This window comes from Emys orbicularis, chromosome 16 (assembly GCF_028017835.1).
Source record: "Emys orbicularis isolate rEmyOrb1 chromosome 16, rEmyOrb1.hap1, whole genome shotgun sequence".
NCBI lineage: Eukaryota > Metazoa > Chordata > Testudines > Emydidae > Emys > Emys orbicularis.
Window position 1 is genome coordinate 4,538,819 of NC_088698.1, and position 26,499 is coordinate 4,565,317.

At 56.8% G+C, this 26,499-nt stretch overlaps 1 protein-coding gene across 1 annotated transcript in view; it reads left to right on the forward strand.

Annotated features, from left to right (window-relative positions):
* Positions 1–759: 759 nt before the first annotated feature.
* The window catches only part of LOC135890535 (2'-5'-oligoadenylate synthase 3-like), a 29,719-nt gene continuing 3,979 nt past the window's right edge, over positions 760–26,499 (forward strand). Inside the window, exons 1-7 of the mRNA XM_065417955.1 lie at positions 760–1,082; positions 4,601–4,883; positions 5,637–5,803; positions 6,144–6,394; positions 8,906–9,053; positions 23,075–23,284; positions 24,885–25,173. Of these exons, the coding sequence (XP_065274027.1) occupies positions 897–1,082; positions 4,601–4,883; positions 5,637–5,803; positions 6,144–6,394; positions 8,906–9,053; positions 23,075–23,284; positions 24,885–25,173 (1,534 nt within the window). The 5' untranslated portion in view covers positions 760–896. The remainder of the gene's footprint in view (positions 1,083–4,600; positions 4,884–5,636; positions 5,804–6,143; positions 6,395–8,905; positions 9,054–23,074; positions 23,285–24,884; positions 25,174–26,499) is intronic.

Here is a 26,499-nt window from a genome sequence, read left to right on the forward strand (position 1 = left end):
GGGGTCTCTCTGGGGCTGGCGGCTGTACGGAGTCAGCACCTGGTCCCAGCTGTTTCCCCGGGGCAGTGACACCTCCCCCTGGCTGCTTGGTGGGAACGTCGCTTTGAGCAGCCAGAACAGGAGGGTGTTTTCTTGCCCAGCTGAACATGCTGCTGGGCCCCAGCCACCGTGGCTCTGCCATGCTCCTCCTCGGGCTGCTCCTACCCCCCACAGCCTCCCTCGCCCACTGCCCAGGACTCCCAGCAGCTGCCTGCAGCTCACAGAACCGAGCCCCTGGAGATAATCTGGAAAAGGCTTAACAATGAAATGACGTGAGTCCAGGCTCTTCTAACGCTCTGAGGCGGCAAAGGCCTCGGACTCCTGCCCTGGCCCTGGGGGTCGCACCCTGGCTCCACTGCTGTCAAACACAGGCGCCCGTTGGCTTCAATGGGGCGGGGATGGACCTGCTGGAGTTTTAGCTGAGTGAGGACAGGATCAGGCCCACCAAGGACGATCCAGACGGTGCCCTGTGTGATCAGGGCCCAGGCGCTGGGGGAAAGGGTCATTTACAGGGCTTGGCTTGGAGAGGTTCACTAAGCGATGGGGCTTCTCCCCCAGGCACGTTGAAGTCCACATTGCCTTGCGTTATCTGCCTCCTGAGAGCAGCTATCAGCAGCCAGTCTGCACTGAGCCGCAGCGGGAAACGAAACCAAACGGGGAGCCAGGAATCAAAAGCAGGGCGTGCCAGGGCAAAAAGCCAGCTGGAGCTGCCGTGCAGCGACGGGGCCCTGCAAACGCCTGCAGCCGGGGCCACACTCACACTGCCCTCCCCACTGCTCCTGCTGTAGACATTGGCTGCAGCCCAGGCTCCTCCAAGGGGCTCTAAAGCGGCGTGGGCCTGGGCTAGGCCGGCTCCGATGGCTCTGGATCTCTACGAGACGCCTGCTCGGAAGCTGGATAAGTTCATTTTCGACGCTCTGCAGCCCGACAGCACGTTCCTGCGCCAGGCTGGCCAAGCCATCGACACGATCTGTGAGTTCCTGAAAAGAAACTGCTTCGCCGACCGCCCCCCGCCCCGCATCAAGGTGCTGAAGGTTGTGAAGGTGAGTGGTGGGGCCTGTCCCAGCTGCTCCTGGCACGATGGCTGGGGGGGGGGGGGGTGCATCAGGTGGTTGCTTCGCACAGGGTGCAGGCCAATGCCAGGCAGGGGTGACGTGTCCCGAGTGGCGAGGCTCAAGGATCCCTGCTGTTCTGTGTGCACGTCTGGGACGCGGGAGAGGGACAAGCCACCGAGCCACCAGGTGACCCGATGGCTCGGCCCTTTCCTTCGGGACACCCCAGAGTGAGGCCAGGGCCCCGGGTGTAACACCAGGATGTGGGGCTCGGGGACTGGCCTTTGGGGCCCCACGGGCAGGGAACCATGCTCAAGTCAAGGTGGAGAATGGGCCAGGGTGCGTCTGGGCAGGGCGCTCCGGAGACCCCGTGGGTGCTCTGCTGAGTGGCACTGACCCCACCAGGGATGCTGAGGATCTGGGTGCCTGCAGAGGGACTGCTGGGGCTCGCTGCCAGGGCATGTGCAGCAAGGAGCAGAGCGTTATGTGGTTACATGGCAAGGAGCGGGCAGCGCTCGGGCCAGGCTGAGCACCAGGACGGCCCCTCCAGCTGCTGAGAGCAGTATGGCCGTGCTGAAGGGAAGGGCAGGCCCTCACCTGGCAGCCCACAACATGCCTGGGTTACCGGCTGGGGGCCACTTCCCCTGCCAAGAGCACAGGGTGGGGGGAGAGGGAGGCTTGCCCAGGTGGGAGAGAGCTGGTGGGGACCTCGCTGGGGACTGGAGCAAGGAGCAGTGAAGGGGGGTTCTGTGGCCAGAATCTCTGGGGAGAAGATGGGGAAGGGGGTGATGAGGAAGCACAGAAGGGGGTAGGGTGGCATCTGCATCATAGATACCATTACCTGCTTTATGGCTAGTGACAGTCCAGAGGAACAGGACCTGGGATGCACCTGGATCTGTGTTCTAACTGACCAATCCCAAGGCAGGTAGTATGCATTCTGCTACAGTCAAAATCAGATGAAGCCACAGGGTGAGCAGCTCCTTGAACAGCTATCTAGAATGTGTAGAAAGAGTTGCTTTATCATGGGGGGTTTTGATCGGGGGGGGGGAGGGGCACATGCTGCAGGGCTCATGCTGCCATGGGAAAAACATCCTTGGAGTTTCTAATCATTATAGCTGAGAACTTTCTAATGCAAAAAGCATCACAGTGAGCTCAGGGGGATTCTATATTACACTTCATTCTGAAGAATAAAGATGAATTATCACTGAACTAAAACCTGATGGTTACCTAGGTGCAAGTGATCATGATCAAATTTACCCAACCAGTATATAGACTTGGTGCTTTAAGAGGGCCAGTTTCCTAGAGCTCAAAACAGTCCTGAGCAAAATTGAATAGGAGGAAAAATGTAAACATAAAAACATGAATGATAATTAGAAGCTGTTTAAGGATGCTTTATTACGTGCCCAAGGGATCTGCAATTATGTTCAAAGCCTTCTTTGGTTAAAAAACCATCATGGTTGAGAGGGAAGGTGAAAGGAGCAATTATATATATAATATATATAAAATAGCAATCAGTACAAACTTGTAGTTAGGAATTGCAGACAATTGATAAGGGAAGCTAAAGGTACCAGTGAAAACTCTATGGCCAATAGGGTTAAGGACAATGAGAAGGAATTCTTTAAATATTTCAGAAACAAATCAAATCCTAGCATATGGCATAGGTCCAATACTAGATAAGGACGGTAAAGCTGTCAGTCATGATGCCTGACGTCAGTCCCAGACAAAATCAGGGAAAGATTGGTGTGGAGCACAATCAGTAAGGAATTAAGGAATGGCAGAATATATAATGCCAGTCAACATGATTTTATGGCCAAAGGATCTTGTGAAACAAATCATGGCTAGATCCACAAAGGGATTTAGGCATCTAACTGCTGCTTTAGGCACCTAAATACAAAATTTAGATCCTCAAAACTGCTGCTGAGCTACTGCCTAATCCTGTAGGTACCTGCATTCCCAGGAGGGACTGTGAGAGTCTCACCGCAGAATACCCTATAGCCAGTGATTTGGGCTCCCAGTGGGAGCCCTAGGTGCAAGGCCCTGCCCTGAATTAAGCAGAGTGGGGATCTGAAACAGGCTCTCCCACTCTGGGGGAGTGCTCCTCCTCCTCCAGCTACGTTTTGAGTGGGCCCCATTCTCAGGTGCCTGTCTCTCCCCGTGCCTTGCATCGGGAGGCTGGGTGCCTGACTCCGGGCTGTGGATTCCACTGAGTGGCGAAGTACCTGAAGTTAGGCTTTGCAATGCTGGGCCTAGTTCCCCTCTGTGGATCTGGCCCAGCGGTTAGGGTGCTCACCTGGGAGAGGTGTGGACATCATGTACTTCGACTCCTGGCAGGCATTTGCCTTGGTCCCATGTGACACTGGGAGTAAAAAATCAGCACTGTGCAAAATCACTGTAACCCATATCGAATCAGTTCAGAGCTCTCCTACTGATAGGTGTGCAAAAGCAAGTGTAAACGGGGGTTGTCATCCAATGGTGTGTTTTTAGTGGGCTCCCGCAGGGATCTGCTCTTGACTCAATGCTGCTCCATATCTTTATCAGTGATCTGGAAGTAAATCTAAAATCACAGCCGGTAAGATTTGCATATGACGCATAGATTGGTGCCGTGGTAAATAGTGATGGGGACAGGTCAGTTACACAAAGCGATCTGGCTCCCTTGGTAAGTTGGGCTCATTGGAACAACATTACTACAGCGACATGCAAGGTCATACACCTAGGAACGAAGACAGCAGGTCATATGTTCAGAGCGGGGAGCTGGATCCTGGCCATTAGTGACTGAACAGTACTTAGGAGTCATGGGGAAGGCAGCTAAACATCAGCTTCCAGGGCAAGGCTTCTGTGATCCTTGGTCATTTGCAGAAACACAGCTGTGGATGCAGTCGGAACAGGGAGGTGGTATTTTCACTTTGGGTACAGCATGGGCGAGACCATTCCTGGATCCTACTCACACTTTAAAATGGATGCTGAAAAAACTGGAAAGGGTCCAGAGAAGAGCCAAGGAATGATCTGAGGTGTGGCAAACCTGCCTTTACCCTGTTTGGCCTAAGAAGCTCCCTTTCTTTAGCTTAGCTAAGAGATGGGTAGGAGGAGACATGATCATGGGCTACACGTACCTCCCTGGGAAGAGATTTCTTATAGCAGACGGCTCTTTAATCTAGCAGAAAAAGGCAGAACCAGATCCAGTGTCTGGAAGCTGCAGCTGGATAAATTTGGACTAGAAAGAAGCTACCATTTTTTTAACGGGGGCGGGAGAGGTGTCATTAACCAAAGGGACAGCTTAGCCTAGGACATGGTGGCTTCTCCGTCACTTGAAGTCTTTCAGTCAAGACTGGGTGTTTCTAACAGGGCTGCGTAGCTCAGCCAGACGTGATGGGCTGGATGCAGGAGTCCCCGGGTGCAGGTCTGGGGCTGCGTTCTGCGGGGCTCAGATGAGCTGAGCAGTGGGTTCTGCAGGAGGGGCAGGGGAGGCAGGCCCAGCAGGTGACGTGGGACTAACTCCCCTCTCCCGGCAGGGTGGCTCCTTGGGCAAAGGCACGTCCCTGAAAGGCGGTTCCGATGCCGACCTCGTGGTGTTCCTCAACTGCTTCAAAGGGTACGACGACCAGGAGACGAACCGGGCCGGGATCATCAAGGAGATCGAGAGGATGCTGGAGAAGTGCCAGCAGCAGAGGCACTTCGAGGTGTTCATTGAGCAGTCCCGGTGGCCGAACCCCCGTGTGCTGAGCTTCATGATGAGTTCCAAGACGCTCAATGAATCCATCGAGTTTGACGTGCTCCCAGCCTACAACGCCCTGTGTACGTCCTGCTGCCCCTACTCCGCCAGCTGCCTGCTCTCTGACCGTCTCCAAAGGCCAGGGATTCTCCTTGGGGGGAGAGTCTGGGCCCTGAGCCCTGGAGAGCCACGTTTGCTGGGTCGCGAGTGTCACAGTCTCTCCACAGATCCCTAGATCTGTGCTACCCTGCTCCCTGCAATGTACAACGCCCGGAAACGGGTGTGCAGGGGAATAAAAATTTGGCCACTTTTGGAGGGGCACTTTCTGTGCCTCCCACGGCCAGAGGAGCTGGCTCTCCACCCCCCACCCCTGCAGCTCCTTGGACTGGAGGAGCTGGCTTCTCCCCACTGTGGCCGGTAGCGCTGGCACACCCCCCGGTGGCCCCAGGGCCGGTGGAGCTCGCTCTCCCTGCCCTGGAAGAGTTCTATACCCCCGCTGATTGGGGGGGGCGTGCCCCTGCTTGCCCCCCTGCACACACCCCCACCCTGAAATGAATGCAGATGCCCTCCCCCAGGCGCTGTGCCCGCTCCCAACAGCTCAGGTGTCACGCGAACTCCTGCAGGGATTGGACGGGCACTCGTGCTGCACCGGGTGGCGTGAGAGATAGTGGCAGACCAGGCCTCGGCCCCTTCACCCTGGTCCTTCTGCTAAATAGCCCCAGGAGTGGTCCCCCTGCATTACCAGGGTCCAGGTTTGCACTGCAGGTGCCACGCTGAGGTTAAACAGAGATGGAGCCCAGCCTGGCATGCACCTGTGTGTTTATGTTCTCTGCCAGCCTCGGGTGCCAAGCCTCCCTCCCAGGTGTACGAGGAGCTGATCCAGAGCTGCTCCCGGGGGGGCGAGTTCTCCACCTGCTTCACCGAGCTGCAGCGGGATTTCGTGGTGGATCGCCGCACCAAAGTGAAAAGCCTGATCCGCCTGGTGAAATACTGGTACAAGCAGGTACAGCAGCCAGGCCAGGCTTCCCAGAGCCCCTGGGGCGGAGGGGTGGGGGTCATGCTTTCCTCTCCCAGCACCCTCCACTCGCCCTAACTGGCACAGCAAAGCCCCTTCTCTAAATGCTTTTCCTTCTGAGTCTGAGATAGGTGAATGGTGCCCGGACGGAGCTGGCACTGACAGGGCACTGTGGTGAGGAAGCTCACTGTGCCCGAGCCCCGGCTGGCACTGACAGGGCCCAGCTGCGGGGAGCTCCCCCAGCCCCGGTGCCCTTTGCTGTGTGGATTTAGGGGCACGAACTGGGCACTGAATCAAGGCTCATCTCTGTTCCTCTTGTCCATGCCAGCATGTCCGTCCATACAAAAAGTACCTGGGAAAGGGGGAATCCCTGCCCCCCCAGTACGCGCTGGAGCTCCTGTCTGTCTACGCATGGGAGCAGGGCAGCAGGGATCGAGCTTTCGACATGGCCGAGGGCTTCCGGACGGTGCTGGAGCTGATCCGGCAGTACAAGCAGCTCTGTGTCTATTGGACCATCAACTACAACTTTGCGGACGAGGTCCTGGCAGGGTTCCTGCACCACCAGCTCCAGAAAGCCAGGTCAGCTTCCCTCCCAGGCCGATGGTTTCCCTCCACATCCTGCCCCATGGCTATTCCCACCCATCTCTGTGCCCCCACCCGCCCCACTCCTGCTCCAGGCCCCCGGGGTGGTCCTATACAGGTCTGCACTGGGAGCGGCCGGTGGGACCATGAAACCCCCAGCACGGTGTGTGGACGTGACTAGCGTGCTCAGGGCTCAGCCCAGGCAGAGCAGGGTGGGAGATGCAGCCTGGTGCTCCCACGTCTAGGCTGCTGGCTCCAGCTCGGGGTATGTGCTACAGGCGAGCCGTGCGGTCCCAGGCACAGGGAGGAGCTGACACTGGGACTGCTCCTGGGGCACCTGCATCTCGGCTCCCCACCCTGCCAAGAAAGGCTGGGCTGAGCCCCAGGTGCCTAGGCCCAGGCTACAGGGGGAGGGGCGACTGCAGCACGGCTGAGCCCAGAAGGTCAAAAATCAGGAGATGGGGGGGGGGGGGGTGTTTGTTTCCTCATTTTGAAACCCCCACAGGCAGCGCTGGCAGCCCCATCCGTGCTCAGTGAGCTACCCACGACAGGAGCTCTCGCGACCACACCCACTCGTGACCAAATGACACAGATTTGTAGCCGGTGCTGCCCATGGTGCGGGGAGCTCGCAGCTCCTCCCCAGAGCAAAACCTTCCAGGCAATTCATGCTGTAACCCCCCCAACCCCCATCCCTGCAGCTGCCCCCCCCCCCCCCCCAGCAATTCAGCCTGGCTTTTACCTGGGGCTCCTCCGATCCCAGCACGGCCAATCTCAAAACTCCTGAGTCAGATCCCCCAAAAAATCATGATTTTTTTTTAAAAAAAAAGATGCTACTGTGATTTTCGATCTGTCTTCTGAGTGTCGCCCTTGGCCCGCCGTCCCTCCCCGTGTGGGTCTGTAGAGAGGTTAGCTGGGCCTTGCCTCTCTCTGGGGCGGCGGGGACCCCCACCGCCTCACTACGTTCGGGAAGAGCTCTAGCAGGGTCTAGTCTTCCTCCGCGGCCTTCGTGAGGGCAGCAACGACACAGCGAGTCGTCAGCCCAGGCCCTAGGCAGAGCAGGGCAGGGGTGAGTCGGGCGCGCAGGCAGGGGCTGAGCAAGAACAGGATAGACACAGTGGGCCCAGGCCCTGGCTCCGAAGGCCTGAGAGGGGGAGAGGGGTACCCACGAGGTGGGTGGAGGGGGGACGCAGGCCCTCCCACTCCACTGCGTCCCAGCCCAGGCCCTAGCATGGCAGAAGACCCACTGCTGCGTCAGTGGGGATCCCGGCCGCAAGACACGGACATGGGCTCTGGGTGTGCTGCTGCCAGACTCGGGTCGGCTGCCCCCGGGCTACTTCCTGACTCCCCCTCTAGAGGTATCTGGGTCGGGGCGGTGTCCTCATGGGGGTCCAGCACCAGGGGTTCCTCGGGATTGCTGGCGTGGGTCAGGCTCAGCCAGCCCTTGGGCCCACCGCAGGTTGCTGGGGCTTCCCAACCAGGAGCTAGGCCAGAGGCGTCTGGTCTCCCCAGCACCTGCCCTCGCAGTGAGCTCTGGGGTTGGGCCTTTATACTTCCTGCGCCACGCCTGACCTCTGGGGGGCGGGCTCAGAGCTCCCTGGCTCCGCCCACTGTGGTGTCTGGAGGGGCTCGTCTCTCTCTGGGGCAGCGGGGACCCACACCGCCTCACTACAGGGTCCCAGATGGATTGGGTCAGGTGAGTCTGGCCCCTGCTGCAGCTCTCACCCCACATCTGCCCATCTCCTGCCCAGCAATTGAGCCCCCAACCTCCAAATCAATCCTGTCCCCCCACCCCCACATGCATTCTGCCCTTGCCTGCCTCCCCTCTGCTCCTCCTGGAGCTCTTCACCAGCCTCTCCCAGGCCAGGTGGGGAGCTGCAGTGGGATCCCCTACCCCCTTCCAGGCTGTGGGGGGCTTTAGGGGCTTTTCACCCCCCTCTACCCCTGCCCAGAGAAAGCAGTCTTGTCCCCATTGGGAGCAGAGAAACCGTCCTGTCCCCATTGCTCACAGGAGGGGATGGAGCCTCCCTGAGCTGCTGGGCTCCCCCCTCCCTTCCTGTGAGAATCGTGTCGGATGCCCCCCCAGGAGGCGGGGCAGTGGGGAAGGCAGCCAATCAGAGCTGCTGGGTGGGGCTGAAGTGGTGGGAGGGTGGCAGTGAGGTTGGCTGCAGTGGGGGCTGAAATCCCATCCCTGCAGAGTGGGCAGCGCGGCCGCTGGGAATGAGGAGGGTGAATGCCGCTGGGCTGGAGGAGCAGGGGGGTGAGGCCCCGATAGCCCCTGTGGGAGGGGAGAGGGCGGTGCAGAGGGCTTGCACTCGGGACCCCGGAATGGGACGGGTGGGGAGAGCCTGGGGCGAGCGGAGGCCCAGCCCCTCCCTGCTGAGAGACGTGTGACCGACAGCCAACAGCGCCTAGCAGGATGGAGCCTGTGGGCCAGGGGGCAGCGTGTGCCCAGCCCCCTGCAGCCCAGCCGGTCAGCACTGCCACTCTTCGTATCTCGTTCCATTTCAGGCCCATCATCCTGGACCCGGCAGATCCGACGGGGATCGTGGGGGAGGGGAGCCGCTGGGACCTGGTGGCACAGGAGGCTGAGTGCTGCTGTCACCAGCAATGCTGCATGGACCTCTACGGCGTTCCTGTGCAGCCCTGGGACGTGTCGGTGAGCACGGCATCACCATGATGTCTCTGATTGTGTCCAAGGAGCTCACAGACCAGGCCACTGGGCATCCCCCTCTGCACCCCTGTACAGCACAGGCCCAGCCTGGGGATGCCCCCACCCCTGCAGAGTGGGGAGATCCATTCACCCTGGCCCTGTGCTTCCCCGTCTCCGCCCAGCTGGTGCCCTCCCGAGGCCCTGTCCGCTCAGTGGCACTGGCTTTGCCAGGCAGTCACTCCCTGACCGCGTTCCCTGCAGACAGGCAGTCGTCGGGCTGGGGAGCACCCGTCAGAGTGACAGCGCCATCTCGCCAGGGGAGGTTGGGTGTGAGCCTTTCTGCTCTGCCCCACACCCAGACCCAGGGCTCTGGGCACCCTGCAGGGAGGCTGCTGCAGATACAGCCTCTCTCCTGAGGTCAGCCAGGCCCTCTCCTTTCCCCGTCCCTGCCACCCCCCACCCCCAGCAGCTCCTCCGTCCCCAGAGACCTAACACGGGGGAGGGAGGAGCAGTGACCTTTTAGGACCCAGGGCACTGCCAAATCTGGGCCCAGAACTGCCAAGTCTGGACACCTTGATCCCAGCAGGGTCTGGCCAGGAGGTGCCAGCAGCCTGAGATGGCTGCTCCCCTCGAAAATCAGCTCTTCTCCCTGGCTGGCCGGGCTGCCATCTGCCCTCCGTTATCCCCAGGCAACAGGAAAGGGTCTCCATGCTGCAGCACTAGGGGCCCCTGCTGGCCCCTGAGACCTGGCACCAATGGGGGGCAGTCGCTGGCTCTTTACTGATCCCCAATATCTGTGTGCTCCTGTTCCAGCCTGAGCAAACCCTCAAAGGGAGCAGGGGCTTTGAGATCCACACTGGAGCGCAAGAACATCCAGTCTCAGCGCCTCAGCGTGGGCCAGCCTACACCAGTAACGAAGCCATGGCGGTCCAGCAGCCGTCCTTCTGCACCATCCTCTGAGACACCTCTCCAGCCCTCCCTCCGGGGACGGCTCCGGCTGGGGGGCAGAAGGAATGTGGACAGGAAGGGGGGGAATTCTGGGGGCTCCCTCCATTCCTACTTTTCATGCTACCTTGAGCCATGGGAGCTGGGCTGGCCTGGTCTCATCTCCAGGAGGATGTGGCCAGTTCCCGTAGTCCCCATGTGGCATGGTCCCCCTGCCTGTGAGTGGATGGGAACACTGGAGCCTCCCTATCCCAACACCATCCTGCACTCCTGGGCAGTCAGAGGAGAGAACTCCCCAGCTATGGGCAGCTCTTGAGAGTGAGCCAGGCCTGGGACCATTCCACCCAGTACCCTGCCCCCATGAGCATTACGTCCCCATCCCGCCCCCTCCAAGGACAGGTCTCCTGTGCAGCTCCAGCCCTGGCCTGGTCTATTCCCGTGTCTGTCTGAATTCACCCTGATGCTCCCCATGAGCCTTATGCGACTCTCCCTCTGCTGAGCCCACCTGCCTGCCAGGCCCTTCCGACAACGACAGGATGGCGTGTCCTCCCCTAGCAATGGACAACAGTGCGGCCTCTCTCTGGGTTGGTAGCGAGGTGAATTATGGGATAGGTGAGGGAATCCTGGCATTAAATCCCAGACTCCCACAGTTCTCTACAATGCCAGGGGGTGTCAATACACAGCAAAATTCTCCATAAGGCAGGGAGCCAGCTGGGGTGTGGAGGATGCTGGGATACCTACCCACAATGCACCATGGTGCCCGCTGTGAGTGCACTCCACCGGAATAGCTTTTCCGGTTGCACTATTTCGACGATCTCACCCTGGTGCGATGTGTGTAGACAAGGCCCCGGAGCGCTTCGCTCCCTGCGTTGTCACTGACACCGCGGCAGGGAGGGCGGGAAATGCTACTGACTCAGAGCGGCAGCGTTCGGACTCACTCCACGCTGGCATGATGCCAGGGCAGGAGGGACCGGGCCCCAGGTGCTAACGCTGCTTCACCGGGGCTAGGGGCTGGGGAAAAAGATTAACAGGCCCAAGAGCCCGGGGACGTTTTTGGGGGGGGGGGGGGGGGAGAACGGCAGGAAAACAAGACTCACTGGCTGCTTCTCTATTAACTTTGCACCCAGACTGGGAGTCAAATGGGAGCATCTCAAGGCCAATTGCCTCCTTTCAGAGGACAACCCTGCCCTTCTCCCTCTGTCTCCCTGCGCCATCTCCCCGGCTGCCCAGCCTTCGTCCTCCGACTTCCACCTAAGGGCGGGGGCAATTCCACTGACTGGCTCTGTGCAGCTGGTGGGGAGGTGGCCGTGATCTCCAGGCATTTCCCTTGGCATTCGGAGGGCACTTGGGAGATTTTTCCTCCCCTCCAGTCCCTGGTGACATCAGAGTCTATGATGCATTTTCTCTCTGTCCAGGGGTACTTCCCCTCTCTGCTGATTGCTGAGTTATTTACCATGTTAATTGTTTACCATGTTAATTGCTTGGGGTGCGTGTATGTGTTTGAGGGATGACTTGGGGGGGGGGGGGGGACCATGTCCCCAGTGGGGCATATCCCTGTTTGAGTGATGTCATAATGTTTGGGTCTACTAATGTACCCTTGGAGTGCGCTGAACGGTGAGAAGTGAGTGAAAGTTCATAACATGTCACGACCCGTTGTCATCAGTGTTGGTGTTCTGGGAGCAAAGGGAGCCAGACTGAATTAGTCTAAACCAAACGGCCTCCTGATGTGACTCAACTCAAGGCCGGAGTTAAGATCTTGCCTGGTAAACAAGAGAAGTGTGAGGCCAAAAATCAATCAGCGAAAATGGGTGCATCAGAAATCAGGCCTAAATAATGAGGGGCTGGGCTGTTTCACCCACCACTCCATTTTGGGGGGGCTGAAAAGAAAAGACTTTCTCTTTCCTACCCCTCGCCGTTTGCCTTCTGTTTAACAAGAGTCTGGCTTAGCCGCCCATGACTGCACATTTTGCATCACTGCTGGGAGCCTTTGTCCAAAGAGGCAGCTAAAAGCAATGCCCTAAATCGTCCGATGCTGGTACAGGTTTGCCAGTAGCGGCTGATTGGACCGTGTGCTCGGTGGGTTTCTCCAGCAGTGAGGATGCAAATGAGTCAGCACCAGAGACAGAGGCTGCAATTTGTCTCTGTGCTGTTCTGTTCTCGCCCCTTGTGTGTGTTTGTCTTAAAGGAAGCAGGCTGGCACCCTAACCGCAACATCTCCAAACCAGCTCAACTCACTTTCTCCCCCCCCTCCCCAAACTGACAGTTGTTACCATCTTAGATATCATCCTAGATACATCAGACAGGGGTCTCCTAGCTACAGACTTTCTACAGCTAATGGAAAGGGAAGCAGGGACGTTGTTAAAATCAAACCGAACTTAATACTTTACATTTCAGATGCTTTAACGTTTTTCCTTCTTTTCTGGTATTCTTAATAAAAGGTGTTAACAAAACATGTACTGGTTTGTTTGCCATGGGGCTGAGCAGGCCGAGAGCCCCGAACCACACTGACTGTTTGATATTGTACAGTGACAGGCTCGTGTTCAGGGCCGGCTCCAGGTTTTCTGCTGCCCCAAACGGCGGGGAAAAAAAAAAAGCGGTACTTCAGCGGCAGCTCAATCGCGCCGCTCCACTCTTCCTTCACTCCCTCTCTTCCTCTTCAGTGGCAATTCGGCGGCAGCTCAAAGAGGAAGAGACGGAATGATGGACCTGCCACCGAATTCCCGGACGTGCCGCCCCAATAGCGGACGGAGTGCTGCCCCTTTGTATTGGCTGCCCCAAGCACCTGCTTCCTAGGCTGGTGCCTGGAGCCGGCCCTGCTCGTGTTAACACCTTTGAGGCTCTGGGCACATTTATTCCATAAAAATGAATGTAACAGGGATGCCCATTTAACATGGGTCCAGCTGGGTTTCCACAGTAGAGCAGGAAAGATGAGAGGTACTTGGGGGGAGAATGTATCTGTTTCCCTGGGGGACGCTATTAGGAAGGGGGGGGGGAGGGTGGCTGTATGGAGAATTTATTCCCCCTGCCAGTCTGGGGGCTTGGGATAAGTAGGTCCTGCAGACAGCAGCACAGAGACTATGGTACTGAATGCAGCCAGCCTGTTCAGTCTGTGCTGGAGAGACACAGGCAGCCTGTGGGGGCTAAGCCAGGAGCTCAGTGGACAAGCTGGAGGCCCTGGAGAGCCTGCCCGTGCTGGGATCACCCTGACGGGCACCGAGTGGGGCAGGGACAGTGTTTGTGAGAAGAGCTGGCAGCCTCTGGCAGCCAGAGGGGACGTAGCCCTAGGGCTGATCCCAGCAGAAGCCATCTGGACCAGAGGGCCCCAAGACTGCCCTGCGTCTGTGAGGGCTGACTGCCAGTGTGCCCAGTAGGGCTTCCTGAACCCGGAGCCAGGCTAGGGTTGCCAGGTGTCCGGTTTTCGACCGGAACACCCAGTCGAAAAGAGACCCTGGCGGCTCCGGTCAGCACTGCCGACCGGGCCGTTAAAAGTCCAGTCGGCAGTGCTGTGGGGCTAAGGCAGGCTAGTCCCTACCTGTCCTGGCACCGCGCTGTGCCCTGGAAAAGGCCAGCAGGTCCAGCTCCTAGGCGGGGGGCCATGAGGCTCCGTGCGCTTCCACCGCCCCAAGCACCGGCTCCGCACTCCCATTGGCCGGGAATCGCGGCCAATGGGAGCTAGGGTGGGGCAGTGGTTGCAGGCGAGAGCAGCGCGCGGAGCCTCTTGGCCCACTCCGCCTAGGAGCCGGACCTGCTGGCCGCTTCCAGGGTGCAGTGTGGTGCCAAGACAGGCAGGGAGCCTGCCTTAGCCCCGCTGCGCTGCTGACTGGGAACCACCCGAGGTAAGCCTGCACCCCAACCTCCTGCCCCAGCCCTGAGCCCCCCCATAAACCCAGAGCCCCCTCCTGCACCCCAAACCCCTCATTCCCAGCCCCACACCAGAGCCCGCACCCCTAGTTAGAGCCCTCACTCCCTCTTGCACCCCAACCCCCTGCTCCAGCTCAGTGAATGAGGGTGGGGGAGAGCGAACCAGAGGGAGAGGGAATGTGAGCAGGGGGTGGGACCTTGGGGAAGGGGCAGGGCTAGGGTGTTCCGTTTTGTGTGATTAGAAAGTTGGCAACCCTTAGCCAGGAGCAGCCAGGGTTTGACTCCACCAGGGACCCACTGCACCCAGAAGAGAGATAAGGGCTTCCCTGCAAGAGACGCCAGCCCCTCTCCCGGAGCTCCCACTCCACCAGCCAGCTGAGGCAGTGGGGACGCTCCAGGGGCGAGGCGGCCTTGCTACTCTGTTTGTGGCATTTGGCGCTTAGAGCAGCGTGATGGGTTGGTTACGGTTCGGGTCCTGTGTCCTTCTTTTAATTCACCCCCATCTTTTCTGGGAATAACAGTTGTTTCTCTTCATTATCTGCTGCTCCTGGGTTCCCCTAACAATAAAGTGTGACGTGCCAGAGGTTGTAGGGGCTGTCTAGCCAGTGGTTGAGGGAACTGGGATTGTTTAGTCTGCAGAAGAGAAGAATGAGGGGGGATTTGATAGCTGCTTTCAACTACCTGAAAGGGGGTTCCAAAGAGGATGGATCTAGACTGTTCTCAGTGGTACCTGATGACAGAACAAGGAGTAATGGTCTCAAGTTGCAGTGGGGGAGGTCTAGATTGGATATTAGGAAACACTATTTCACTAGGAGGGTGGTGAAGCACTGGAATGCGTTACCTAGGGAGGTGGTGGAATCTCCTTCCTTGGAGGTTTTTAAGGCCCGGCTTGACAAAGCCCTGGCTGGGATGATTTAGTTGGGGATTGGTCCTGCTCTGAGCAGGGGGTTGGACTAGATGACCTCCTGAGGTCCCTTCCAGCCCTGAGATTCTAGGATCCTATGAACTTTGCAGCTAAGCTCTCTGAAGTGTCCCTCTGCACTGAGCATGCTCTAGACCCTCACAGCTGCTACCTGTGACCAGAGTTCACCTGCAGCAGCTCCACAGAGCAACCGAGCATGCTCCATCCCAGGGCTGAGCACCGCTCTCCTTGCAATTGCTGGTCCTGGCTACGGGGCACTGCTGTGGAGCCAGAATGGAGAGGAGGGGGCGTGACAGGTTGTCACCCCTGGGGTGCAGTCTGGGAGCTGTGAGAAACTGCTGTGCTCCTCTACCCACTCAGTTGGACTGGCCCTGCTCACACTGCTTCCTTGGTTGGGGACACAACCAGCCTCACCCAGGCCCCGTTATCACCCACACGACAGCAGGTAGCGCCACTCCCCCAAATTCGGTTACCTGAGTGCAACCAGCAGACACCAGCCAATTTCCCAGCTCCCCAGGCACATACCCCCCCCCTCCCCCCCGGAGTATAAACCCAGAATTGTACCGTCTTGCACTGCATAGGGATCTGTACAATGTAAGCTCATAGAGTTCGCCCTCCCCGCGATGTGGGAAGGAGATGCACAATATGCTTGTGTTAAACCAAACTGAGATTTTCTCCAGGCTCTTCAGTCAAAGGCAACCTGGTTTTAGATAAAGCAAAAAACCCCACCAAGTTTATTAACTACAGAAGATAGATTTTAAGTGACTATAAGTGATAGCAAACAGATCGAAGCAGATTACCTAGTAAATACACAAAAACGCAAACTTAACATACTAGAAGGACAGGATTTGAATTAACGATCTCTCACCCTGGCTGATGATACACGCAGGCGCGCAGATTCTCAAGGCACAAACTGCTCTTGCTTTGCAGCTTGGGCTCCCCACCCCCGTTCCAAGTCCTTTTTTTTTGGAGCTTTTCTTAGGTGTTCAGTTATGGGGGAGTGAAGAACAACAGATGATGTCACTCCCTTATATAGCGTTAGCATCTGGCAGTAACCCCTTGCTCCAAAACCAGTTCCCAGCCCAGCTTGTGGAAAAATACAGGCAGCCAAAATGGAGTCCAGAGACATGTGGTCTGGTCACATGGCCTTGCAGAGTCAGAGTAAGCGTTCTCAGGAAGGCTGGGGGGAGGGGAGGGAGATAACCTTTTCCTAAGGCCTATTGTTTTCCCTAATGGCCCATTACCTGGGGATTACAGTGGACGAGAAACTGGATATGAGTCGACAGTGTGCCCTCGTTGCCAAGAAGGCTAACGGCATTTTGGGCTGTATTAATAGGAGCGCTGCCAGCAGATCGAGGGACGTGATCATTCCCCTCTATTCGACATTGGTGAGGCCACATCTGGAGTATTGCATCCAGTTTTGGGCCCCCCATTACAGAAAGGATGTGGAAAAATTGGAGACAGTCCAGTGGAGGGCAACAAAAATGATTAGGGGCTGGAGCACATGACTTATGAGGAGAGGCTTGTTTAGTCTGCAGAAGAGAAGAGTGAGGAGGGGATTTGATAGCAGCCTTCAACTACCTGAAGGGGGGTTCCAAAGAGGATGGAGCTCGGCTGTTCTCAGTGGTGGCAGATGACAGAACAAGGAGCAATGGTCTCAAGTTGCAGTGGAGGAGGTCTAGGTTGGATATTAGGAAACACTATTTCACTAGGAGGGTGGTGAAGCACTGGAATGGGTTACCTAGGGAGGTGGTGGAATCTCCTTCCTTGGAGGTTTTTAAGACCTGGCTTGACAAAGCCCTGGCTGGGATGATTTAGTTGGGGGTTGGTCCTGCTTTGAGCAGGAGGCTGGACTAGATGACCTCCTGAGGTCCTTTCCAACCCTGATATTCTATGATTCTATGAATGGGCCCTTCACTACCAGCTATTTAGACTGGAAGCATCTTGCCTAGTGGGTGTCACCCAGGTGTGCCTACATGTGAAATACAGATACACAGTCAATATTCATAACTTCTGATACAAAAATGATACATGCACACAAATAGGATAATCATATTCAGCAAATCATAAATTTTCCAATGACACCTTATATGACACATCTTGTACAAAATGCATCATCATGATGCCATAATAATATTACTATGACAAATATGGGGCGTAGTGTCACGGGGGAATCTCTCTCCTATGGTCTGAAGACTGTCCCAGCTGGCACCTCGGCTGTGAAGAAAGAGGAGCAAGCAGCCACCTTGGCATGGAGAAGGGGTGATGTGATAAATGAAGGGGGGGTGAGGAGCTCCCTTTTATGGACACCCAGCCAGCCAGTTAGCTGTAAAACCCCCCTTGGTAGCTGTTCTCTGCTTGCTTTACCTGTAAAGGGTTAAAAGTCTCACTGCATGCATAGGTAAAAGGAAGGGAGTGGGCACCTGGGCAAAAGAGCCAATGGGAAGGCTAGAACTTTTTAAAATTGAAACAAGACTCCCCTTTTGTCTGGCTGCTGTTGTTCTCTCCGGAGAGGAGACACAGAGCAGCTATGCTGTAAGCAGCTTGCGCCAGGTATGAAAAACCATCCCTAGAAACTACTTATTTGAAACCCCAGATCATAGAATATCAGGGTTGGAAGGGACCTCAGGAGGTCATCTAGTCCAACCCCCTGCTTAGAGCAGGACCAATCCCCAGGCAGATTTTTGCCCCAAATCCCCCCCTCAAGGATTGAACTCATGACCCTGGATTTAGCAGGCCAATGTGCAAACCACTTAGCTATCCGTCCCCCCAATATGTAACTAGATCAGGAAATGTCTAGGGAGATGTGATTAGGTTTCGCTTTTATTTCTTTATGGCTTGTGGACTCCTCTGTGCTTTTCTTTTGCTTGTAACTTTTAAGCTGGACCTCAAGAAAACCATTCCTGATGCTTAATTATTATATTTGCTCTTTTTAAATCTAGCAGTAGCCTAAATTCCAGAGGTATTTTCTTTCTTTTTGTTTTTAATAACATTTACCTTTTTTTAAGAACAGGATTGGATTTTTGCTGTGCATGTTGTTTAATTAGCTGGTGGCAACAGCTGATTTTCTTTGTTTTCTTTCTCAGCTCTTCCCCGGGAGGAGTGGAGGGGAGGGGTGAAAGGGCTTGAGGGTATCCCACAGGGAGGAATTCCCAAGTGTGCCTTCGTGGGTCCAAAGGGTTTTTTTGCACTTGGGTGGTGGCAGCATCTACCCATCCAAGGTCAGAGAGAAGCTGTAACCTTGGGAGTTTAATACTAGCCTGGAGTGGCCAGTATTAACGTTTAGAATCCTTGCGGGCCCCCACCTTCTGCACTTGAAGTGCCAGAGTGGGGGATCAGCCTTAACAGGTGATAAATAAGGTGAGAGGAGGGGGAAGGGTGGGTTGCAGGACCCAGAGGGCGGGGGATGCAGAGAAGAATGGGAACAGGTGGAGAGATGGGAGCTAGAGGGAAGGTGGATACTGTAGGAGCGGAGGGTGGGAGGTATGTAGGCACAAAGTGGGGCAGGGAAGGAGCCGGGGGACTGTATAGGATCCAGGATGGGGGGGGAGGGATACACAGCACAGGGATAGGAGGCGACAGAGACGAGGCAGGGGCACAGGGCAGAAGGATTTACGACTCTAGATCATTCTCACTTACAAAACCAGGGACTGAACCCTGAGTCTCTCTTCTGCCGTCAGCAGAGAGGTGTGAACCCACCCGCAAAGTGTGTCTCTCTCTTCCCCAGCTTTACTGCCTGGGCCGCATGGAGGATAAGAGCCAAGTACTGCGAGCAGTTACTCCCTTACAAAGGGCAGAGGTCTGTGCTGTGCATCTAAAGATCCTGACCCAGGCTGGGGGTCGGTTTGGTTCCCCATGACGGATTTTTCTGTTTTTAACTTTTTGGTTTAGCTTAGGAAATGATATTAAGCATGGCATTAAAAGAGCAGTACGGTAGCCGAGCTGAGCACCCAAGAGCTGGGAAATGCCAGCCCCTCCGCATGTTCCCATGTATTGATCCCGGCTCCGATTCCCCAGACGCTCCAGCTGCTCTGCACCGCTCTGGGCGGGGGAGGTGCTGGGGGGCGATCGAGGTGGAGAGGGGTGGAGCTGGGAGGGCGCTGCCAGGTGGGTCGGGAGTGGTGCATGGGGTGGGGATTGATGTACCAGTGCAGCACCGCTGCAAGGCAGGGCTCAGCGCTGCCCTAAGCTACTGGGGCTCAGCGGGTCACCGGGGAGGCAGCACCTCCCCCTAAGGCTCCGGTAACGCTGGGCCTGATCCCACCCCGGGGCCCTGTGGGCGAGGGGCCGCTGGAGGGCAGTGAGAGCCACGTATACACTTGGCAGCTGGGAGGAGAGGGAGGCCTGGCTGGTGCAACTGGCCAGATCTGGTCCAAGTCAGTGTGAGACGGGAGCTAAGCGGCACAGAGCCCGTGGGCGCGGGGGCAGCGTGGTGCTTGGCCAGGCTGCAGGATCCCTGCCTCTGCCCGGCTAGAGGCTGCACCGGGACTGCGTGTCTCTCTCCATTCCAAGCCCATCATCCTGGACCTGGCGGATCTGACGGGGATCGGGGGGAGGGGAGCAGCTGGGACCTAGTTGCACGGGCGCGATGCTGCCGGAAGCCCGCTGGATCCGCGCTCCAGCCCTGGCCTGCACTGGTGAGGGCGGGACTCCTTGTCCATGTGGGAGGGGCTCTGTTAGACCTGGGACCAGCCCCCACCTCCATGCACAAGGGGACAGATGGGCCAGGCCTCGGGGAGCCCCCTCCCCTCACAGCAAGGCCTCTCCCTCTCACACCCAGATGCAGATTGCACTCGGTGCAGGCAGGGTAACCTCAGGGGAGTCCCTGCAACCTCTGTGCAGCCCCCTCCGTCCTCTGGGCAGGGCTTGGCCCTTCGCTCTCCCTTTGCTATCCGGGCATGGGGGAGCCCTGGCTCCACCTTCTCCCAGCACAGTTTCCCGAGCCCTCTGCCCTGCATGTCCTGTATTCCCCCCACCCCCCAGCTGGGCTCCCTGGAGTGACCCGTCCTGACAGGGTGGGATCGAGGTCTGGCCCCAGCGCCACAGCAGTGCCATGAGGACACTGCAGATACCTCCCAAGGTCAAAGGTGCTTCTCTCGACAGACAGTCCCGCTTATCAGGTGAAACAAACACGGTGCCTGTGACACGGGCCCATGGTTGTGGTGGCCCTAGGGCCTAGCTGATTCTAGAAACCTGGGACTAAGATGGGGACAATTGACTCCTCTGGGTGGGAGTGATCCCCAACTGCTGCGCTTCCCTGTTTCAGCCACAGGAGACGTAGACCGGGATTGAGGGGTTCAGGTGACATCCAGCAGCCTGGGAAGATCGACTAAGAATACCCCATTAATGTGAAGCAGATGAACATAAGATCATAAGAACGGCCAGACTGGGTCAGATAAAAGGTCCATCCAGCCCAGTATCCTGTCTTCTGACAGTGGCCAATGCCAGGTGCCCCAGAGGGAATGAACAGAACAGGGAATTGATATAAAATTATTCTACTTAACTGCCAGGGGGCAAATTTGTCACGTACACATGGGAGAAAGAAGAAGGACAAAATGCAGGGTCAGCTATAGGTAGTCAGGAAGTTCCTTCAAGAGGAAATGTAGCCAAACTCCAAACCTGGAGACAATGGAACTTTCTGTGCCTCCGTCCTGTAGATAGCTAACCGCTTAGTTTGCAAAATAAGCAAGGAGGAGGGGGCAAATAGATGAACAATAAGGGGTCATAAGAGGGGCAGATACATGTAGCTTGCTAATTATGTATGGTAATGATAGCAAATTTTGGCCAATCATAGAGCGATAGATTATCATAAGCAACTGCATATAATGCTTTGGTGTAAGTGTTTTCTCTGTTCTTGCTGACTTATGAGCTCGAACCCAATTGCAATTGAAATAAACGGATCGCCCCTCCCGGGGCTCCTTGCTTGGCTAGCTGTGTCCGTCTCTCCTTATTCCTCAGCTGGAATGGACAGAAATTTCTATGACAGAATCATCAAGTGATCCATCCCCTGTCGCCCATTCCCAGCTTCTGGCAAACAGAGGCTAGGGACACCATTCCTGCCTATCCTGGCTAATAGCCATTGATGGACCTATCCTCCATAAGTTTATCTAATTCTTTTTTGAACCCTGTTATGGTCTTGGCCTTCACAACATCCTCTGGCAAGGAATTCCACAGGTTGACTGTGCGTTGTGTGAAAAAATACTTCCTTTTGTTTGTTTTAAATCTGTTGCCTATTAATTTCATTTGGTGACCCCTAGTTCTCATGTTATGAGAAGGAGTAAATAACACTTCCTTATTTACTTTCTCCACACCAGTCATGATTTTATAGACCTCTATCATATCCTCCCTTAGTCGTCTCTTTTCCAAGCTGAAAAGTCCCCGTCTTATTAATCTCTCCTCATACAGCAGCCATTCCATACCCCAATCATAGAATCTCAGGGTTGGAAGGGACCTCAGGAGGTCATCTAGTCCGACCCCCTGCTCAAAGCAGGACCAATCCCCAGACAGATTCATTTTTGTTGCCCTTTTCTGAACCTTTTCCAAGTCCAATATATCTTTTTTGAGCTGGGGCAACCACAGCTGCACGCAGTATTCAAGATGTGGGTGTACCATGGATTTATATAGAGGCAATATGATATTTTCTGTCTTATTCTCTAGCCCTTTATTAATGATTCTCAACATGCAGTTTGCTTTTAGACTGCCGCTGCACGGGGGGCAGGCAGGGTTTGGGCGAGCAGCGATGCACATACTACATAGGGTGACCATATTTCCCAAAGGCTGGGGCTGGCGTTGCTGCTCGCCCGAGCCCTGCCTGCCCCCCCTGCGCGGGGCTGGCATCGCTGCTCTCCCGCCTCCCCCCCACACGTTCCTCTGCATCCCACTTTTTGACAAAGGTGGGCATTTGTCCCCTTTGCTCTTGTCGACTGATCAAGTTGGCAAGAGCAAACGGGACAAATGTCCACTTTTGCCAAAAAAGTCAGGAGGGATGGGACAGGGCTAAAAAAGGGACTGTCCTGGCCAAAACGGGATGTATGGTCACTCTACTCCAGGGGTGGGCAAACTTTTTGGCCCAAGGGTCACATTGGGGTTGCGAAACGGTATGGAGGGCCGGTAGGGAAGGCTGTGCCCCCCCAAACAGCCTGGCCCCTGCCCCCTCCCACTTCCCGCCCCCTGACTGCCCCCCTCAGAACCCCCGACCCATCCAACCCCCCTGATCCTTGTCCCCTGACCGCCCCCTCCCGGTACCCCCTGCCCCTAACTGCCCCCCTGGGGCCCCCCCAGCCCCTTTCGGAATGTGGCCCTGCGAACACGGGCGGAGGACTCCGGAGGAGCGGGGGCAGCCGCGCCGCCGGAGAGAAGCGGCGGTTTCCCCTTCAAATGTCCTCCTGAGTCCTCCGGCCGTGTTCACCGCGCTCCTGCCACCTGCCTGCTCCCCTGAGGCTGTGGGTGAGCCTCCCTCCCTGCTCTCCCCTGCCCCCCCCACCCCCTGCGGGGGGTGCGCCGGTGCTGAGCTGCCCGAGTGCCCGCCCCGGGGGCCCTTGTTGTTGGGGAGGCCCTGCCAGGGCACCCTGTGTTCACCCCTGAGCCGGGCCGCCCAGCCGGAGCCAGCCACGCTGCCGCGCTGCCAGCACGGCGAGCTGAGGCTGCGAGGGAGGGGCCGGCTGGGAGCTCAGGGGCCGGATGTGGCCCGCGGGCTGTAGTTTGCCCACCTCGGCTCTACTCCTGATGCACCAGCAACAGACTGATTGGCTAAATTCCCGTTCCAGGGCCAGTGAGTGAGTCCTGCGCAAGCCCTGGGAGGGGAATGCAGGAGGAGGGGAGGACAGAGTTTGGCCTGCGGACCCTGGATTACTGCTGATGATGCAGGAGGTGGAAAAACAGGGCAGGACTGTCAGAATCCAGCTGGCCTCGAACCATCTGGAACTTGCCGAGTGAAAACATGGGATCTGAAATCACTGAGACACAGTAACGGTAGAGCTGCGTGTTCACCCTGCCAGGGCCACGCATGCCTAGCAATGACCAGGCCAGCTGAGCTCGGCACCCGGGCAGTTCTGGGAAGGCAGGGAGAGATTCCAGCTAACAGCCAGGAAGTGGGGCGCAGGGCAGCGGACTCCAAAGCATCGTGGGAGAAACGAAACTGATCAGAGAGCTGAGGAAATGAAAGGAGGCGAGGCCTCTGTGCAGCAAGCAACCCTCTGCAGCTGCTGTTCCCCTCCCCACCCAGTGCCTGTTGCAGTCCAGAAGGAGCAAGAGACAGTCCTGCTCTGCCAGGGGCACACACAGGCTAGTCCCGTCCTAGGCAGCCCCTGTTGTCTCCTCACCACCACCAGTCATGGGGCTCTACCAGACACCAGCTGAGGAACTCGATACATTCATCAGCAACGACCTGCAGCCCAACAGAGTTTTCAAGAACCAGATCAGCACAGCCATTCACACCATCTTCCTATTTCTGACCCAAAACTGCTTCAGAAACTCCGGCTCTGCAATGCGGGTGCTGAAGGTGGTTAAGGTGAGCGATGGAGATGGGGTGCACAGACCAGCCCGACCCTGCCTCTCCAGGCATTGGGGGGAGTGGGAAGGGGAGGGGGAACAGTCCAGAGGTGAGTGTACTCAATGGTGAGTGTACAACAGCTAGGGTGATGCTGTTGTGAATCACGGCGCAGCGTCGGGGACCCCTCTGCCTGTGTCTAAAGAAGGGGCGAGCGAGAGGGGAGGTGGGGCTGGTTCCCAGGTGCAGGACTCCAGTGTGGGGAAATGGGGGACAGATGGTCACTGTCAGTATTTGTGCAGGGCTGTGTCTGGGGAGAGCCAGAGGGCAGGCAAAATACCTGCAGAATTGCCCTTCCCTTAGGGAGACCCCCCCCCGAGCGATGGCCCCCTGGGACACGGGGCTCGGGTCTGGCATTTGAGGCTGCGCTGCATCAGGCAGGGGATGATGCCAGAGTCAAGGGTGGAGAATGGCCGTGGCGAAAACCGAAACCCCCGGATTTGCACTAAAATCGCTGTTTAGTCACTCTGGCTATGGGCTAGGCAGTGACCTCGCAGGGGCCTGGGGGAGGGGAGCAGAGACGTAGTCACTTTTAGGGTGATGGTTAGCCTCGGATGGGCCCTTGCCCCCACTCCAGCCCCCCCAGGCTGTTTCTTTTGATCCCACATGCCCCGTCCGGGCCCCTTGTCATCACTCTGGCCAGCCCCCAGCCCGGCAATACGTCACATCCAGAGAATCTGTCACATTCTTTTCGAAAGCTTGCCGAGCTGCGTGCACTGAAGAAGTTGGAAACACGCAGCTCAGGCCACGTGAGCAACGCAGCATGCGACCCGCTAGTGTAAGGAAAGTTAACAACACTAGTGACCTGGTATAAAGCTGGGGGCGGGGGGCTGTTTAGCTCACCCCTGAGCCCCCCTCCCAGCTGGGCGCACTGCTGCCCCTGCCACCCCCCTGCGGTGCTTGCACATGGTCTCCTCCAGGCTTTTAACAAGTGAGGTCGGACGAACCTTCCAGAGATATGTAGGGGTCCAAACAAAAATAACTCATTTTTGCCAGCCCCCTTCCGGGCTCAAATGGTTCTTACCCCACTGGGGACCCCTCCGCCCCTCCCCGGAAGCCCTTGCCTGGGCCCTTAAATAACGACTGGTACCAACATTGGGCCTCCGGCCCCACCAATACTAGATCACCAGGCCCCGTCCTTTATCAGATTTCCCCTCCCAGACCACTCTGCCTCCCACTGGGGAGCAATTACTCACGTGAGTCACCTGCTGACGTCAAATGAAGAATTGACCAAGGGCCTGAATCTGCGGGAGGGACGCGGCTGAGATCCAAGGTGTAAAACCCCTGTGACTGAGACCAGAATCAGCCCTAACTCTTGGGGAAGCCCCTTTTCCCTGCTCCTCTGATGCTCAGTCCCAAGGCCAGGACTCACTTTGCCACAGCCACGGGCCAAAACCACATCAGCTCGGCCCTGATCCCACCCTGTACTCGTCAGTGAGCGTGGGATGTCCCACAGGGGGTGTCTCCAGGGTGGCACAGGAAGCAGCTCCTCCATGCGGGAGGGCCACAGCTGAGCGCTCTGCGGAAGGACTCAGTGGGACCTCTTTCTCTCTGTCTCCAGGCCGGCTCATCGGGGAAGGGCACGGCCCTGAAAGACGTCTCCGATGTGGACCTCGTCGTGTTTGTCAGCTCGATTACGGATTTCCGGGCCCTGAAAGCAGAACGGAAAAAAATCATTGCTGAAATCCAGACAAGGCTGGAGGAATGCAGAGAGTCCCTGGGAAAAGACCTAGAGCTGAGCATTAAGAAAACAAAGTGGGAGAACCCCCGTGTGCTCACTTTTACCCTAAAATCGAATACCATGGGTGAACGTATTGATTTTGACGTGCTGCCGGCTTTCGACGCTCTAGGTAAAATGCACTGTTTTGGATTCCCAGGGCAGGGACCGTGTTTCTCAATGACCGTCTAGTCTCTCTGGATTCCCATGGTGCGTTGCCAGAGCTGTTGCTACTTTCGAGATAGCGATGGCTCCATGTTCTCTGTGGTGTGCTGAGTTGTAAGCACGTGACACCAGGAGATTTTAAGGGGAATCCATGGCCAAACTCCCCCACTATGATTTGCAAATGTATCCCACGTGTCTAGCTTTGCAGGTGTAAATTCACGTGGATGTTTAAGCGCGTGGATGTGCCTCACCCACTGGTCAGTGTGGGTTATGGCTTCCCCTCTCTATCTACTCCACAGAGCAGAGGAGTCTGTTACCGTACGTTTTAGCTTTAGCTCACATTGTACCATGCTTGTAGTTCTGCAGGACCCCAGTTCGATCCCAGGTAAAGAAGGTGGCAATCACACATGCACACCATATGCACACCTGATCTCCTCCTTGTGCACTAGCCCGCATCAAAAGAAAGCACCATCCAGGGACTGCGTTTCCTGTACCTCCCCTAAACTGCTTCTCTTCCTCTCGCTTGTCCTGCCCACCTGTGATTCAGAACAGAGGCACCAGCCAATAGCGGCGGGGGGGTTGTTAGTCACTGTTTAAATTGACCCATTCAGGAGCAAGCAGGCAGCATTTGGAGGACACCACATGGCGCTCAGGGAAGGGCCTTATCTGAATGACGCCCAGGACTTTCAGAGAGTGGAGCCTGGTAGCTTCAAGCACTCGCTCAGCTCCGTGGGAAGGAGGGGCAATGCATGGATGGGGGAGGACCCGGATTACAAGCTGGACCCAGCTAAGGACTAGCACTCCCAGCCCAGCTCCCCTCAGTCCTGCTCCAAATCCTGCTCCTTTCTGGTGACAGTGCCCTCCGGTCCTCCTGCCCATCTCGCCCCCCGCCCCACGAGAGCTGCTCATCACCTCAGAGCAGCTCTGATCTGCCAACAGGCCTGAGGGGCCTCCAGAAACAATCATCACAAGCTGCATGAATTCTCTGGGCCGGCGCAGCTGTGCCAGCCACGGGCGATGTGCTGGGTCACGCCCCAGCCCGGCTGAGCGGGCAGGCCAAGGGTGCACCTGGCAGGAGCCCACTGTGAGGACCGGCCCCTGCCCAGGATGGAGTCTGGCCCTTTCACTTTCCCCTTCCTTTCAAAAAACCTTGGAAAAAACAATCTGAGGTGGGAGTGAGCAGGCTGAAGTGTATCCTTCTGCCACGCAAAGTAGTTCCTATGGGAAGGGGAAGAGAAAATCGCAGGGAAAGGTCAGGAGCCAATGGGCACTGGGTCTGTGATTGTAACGCCAG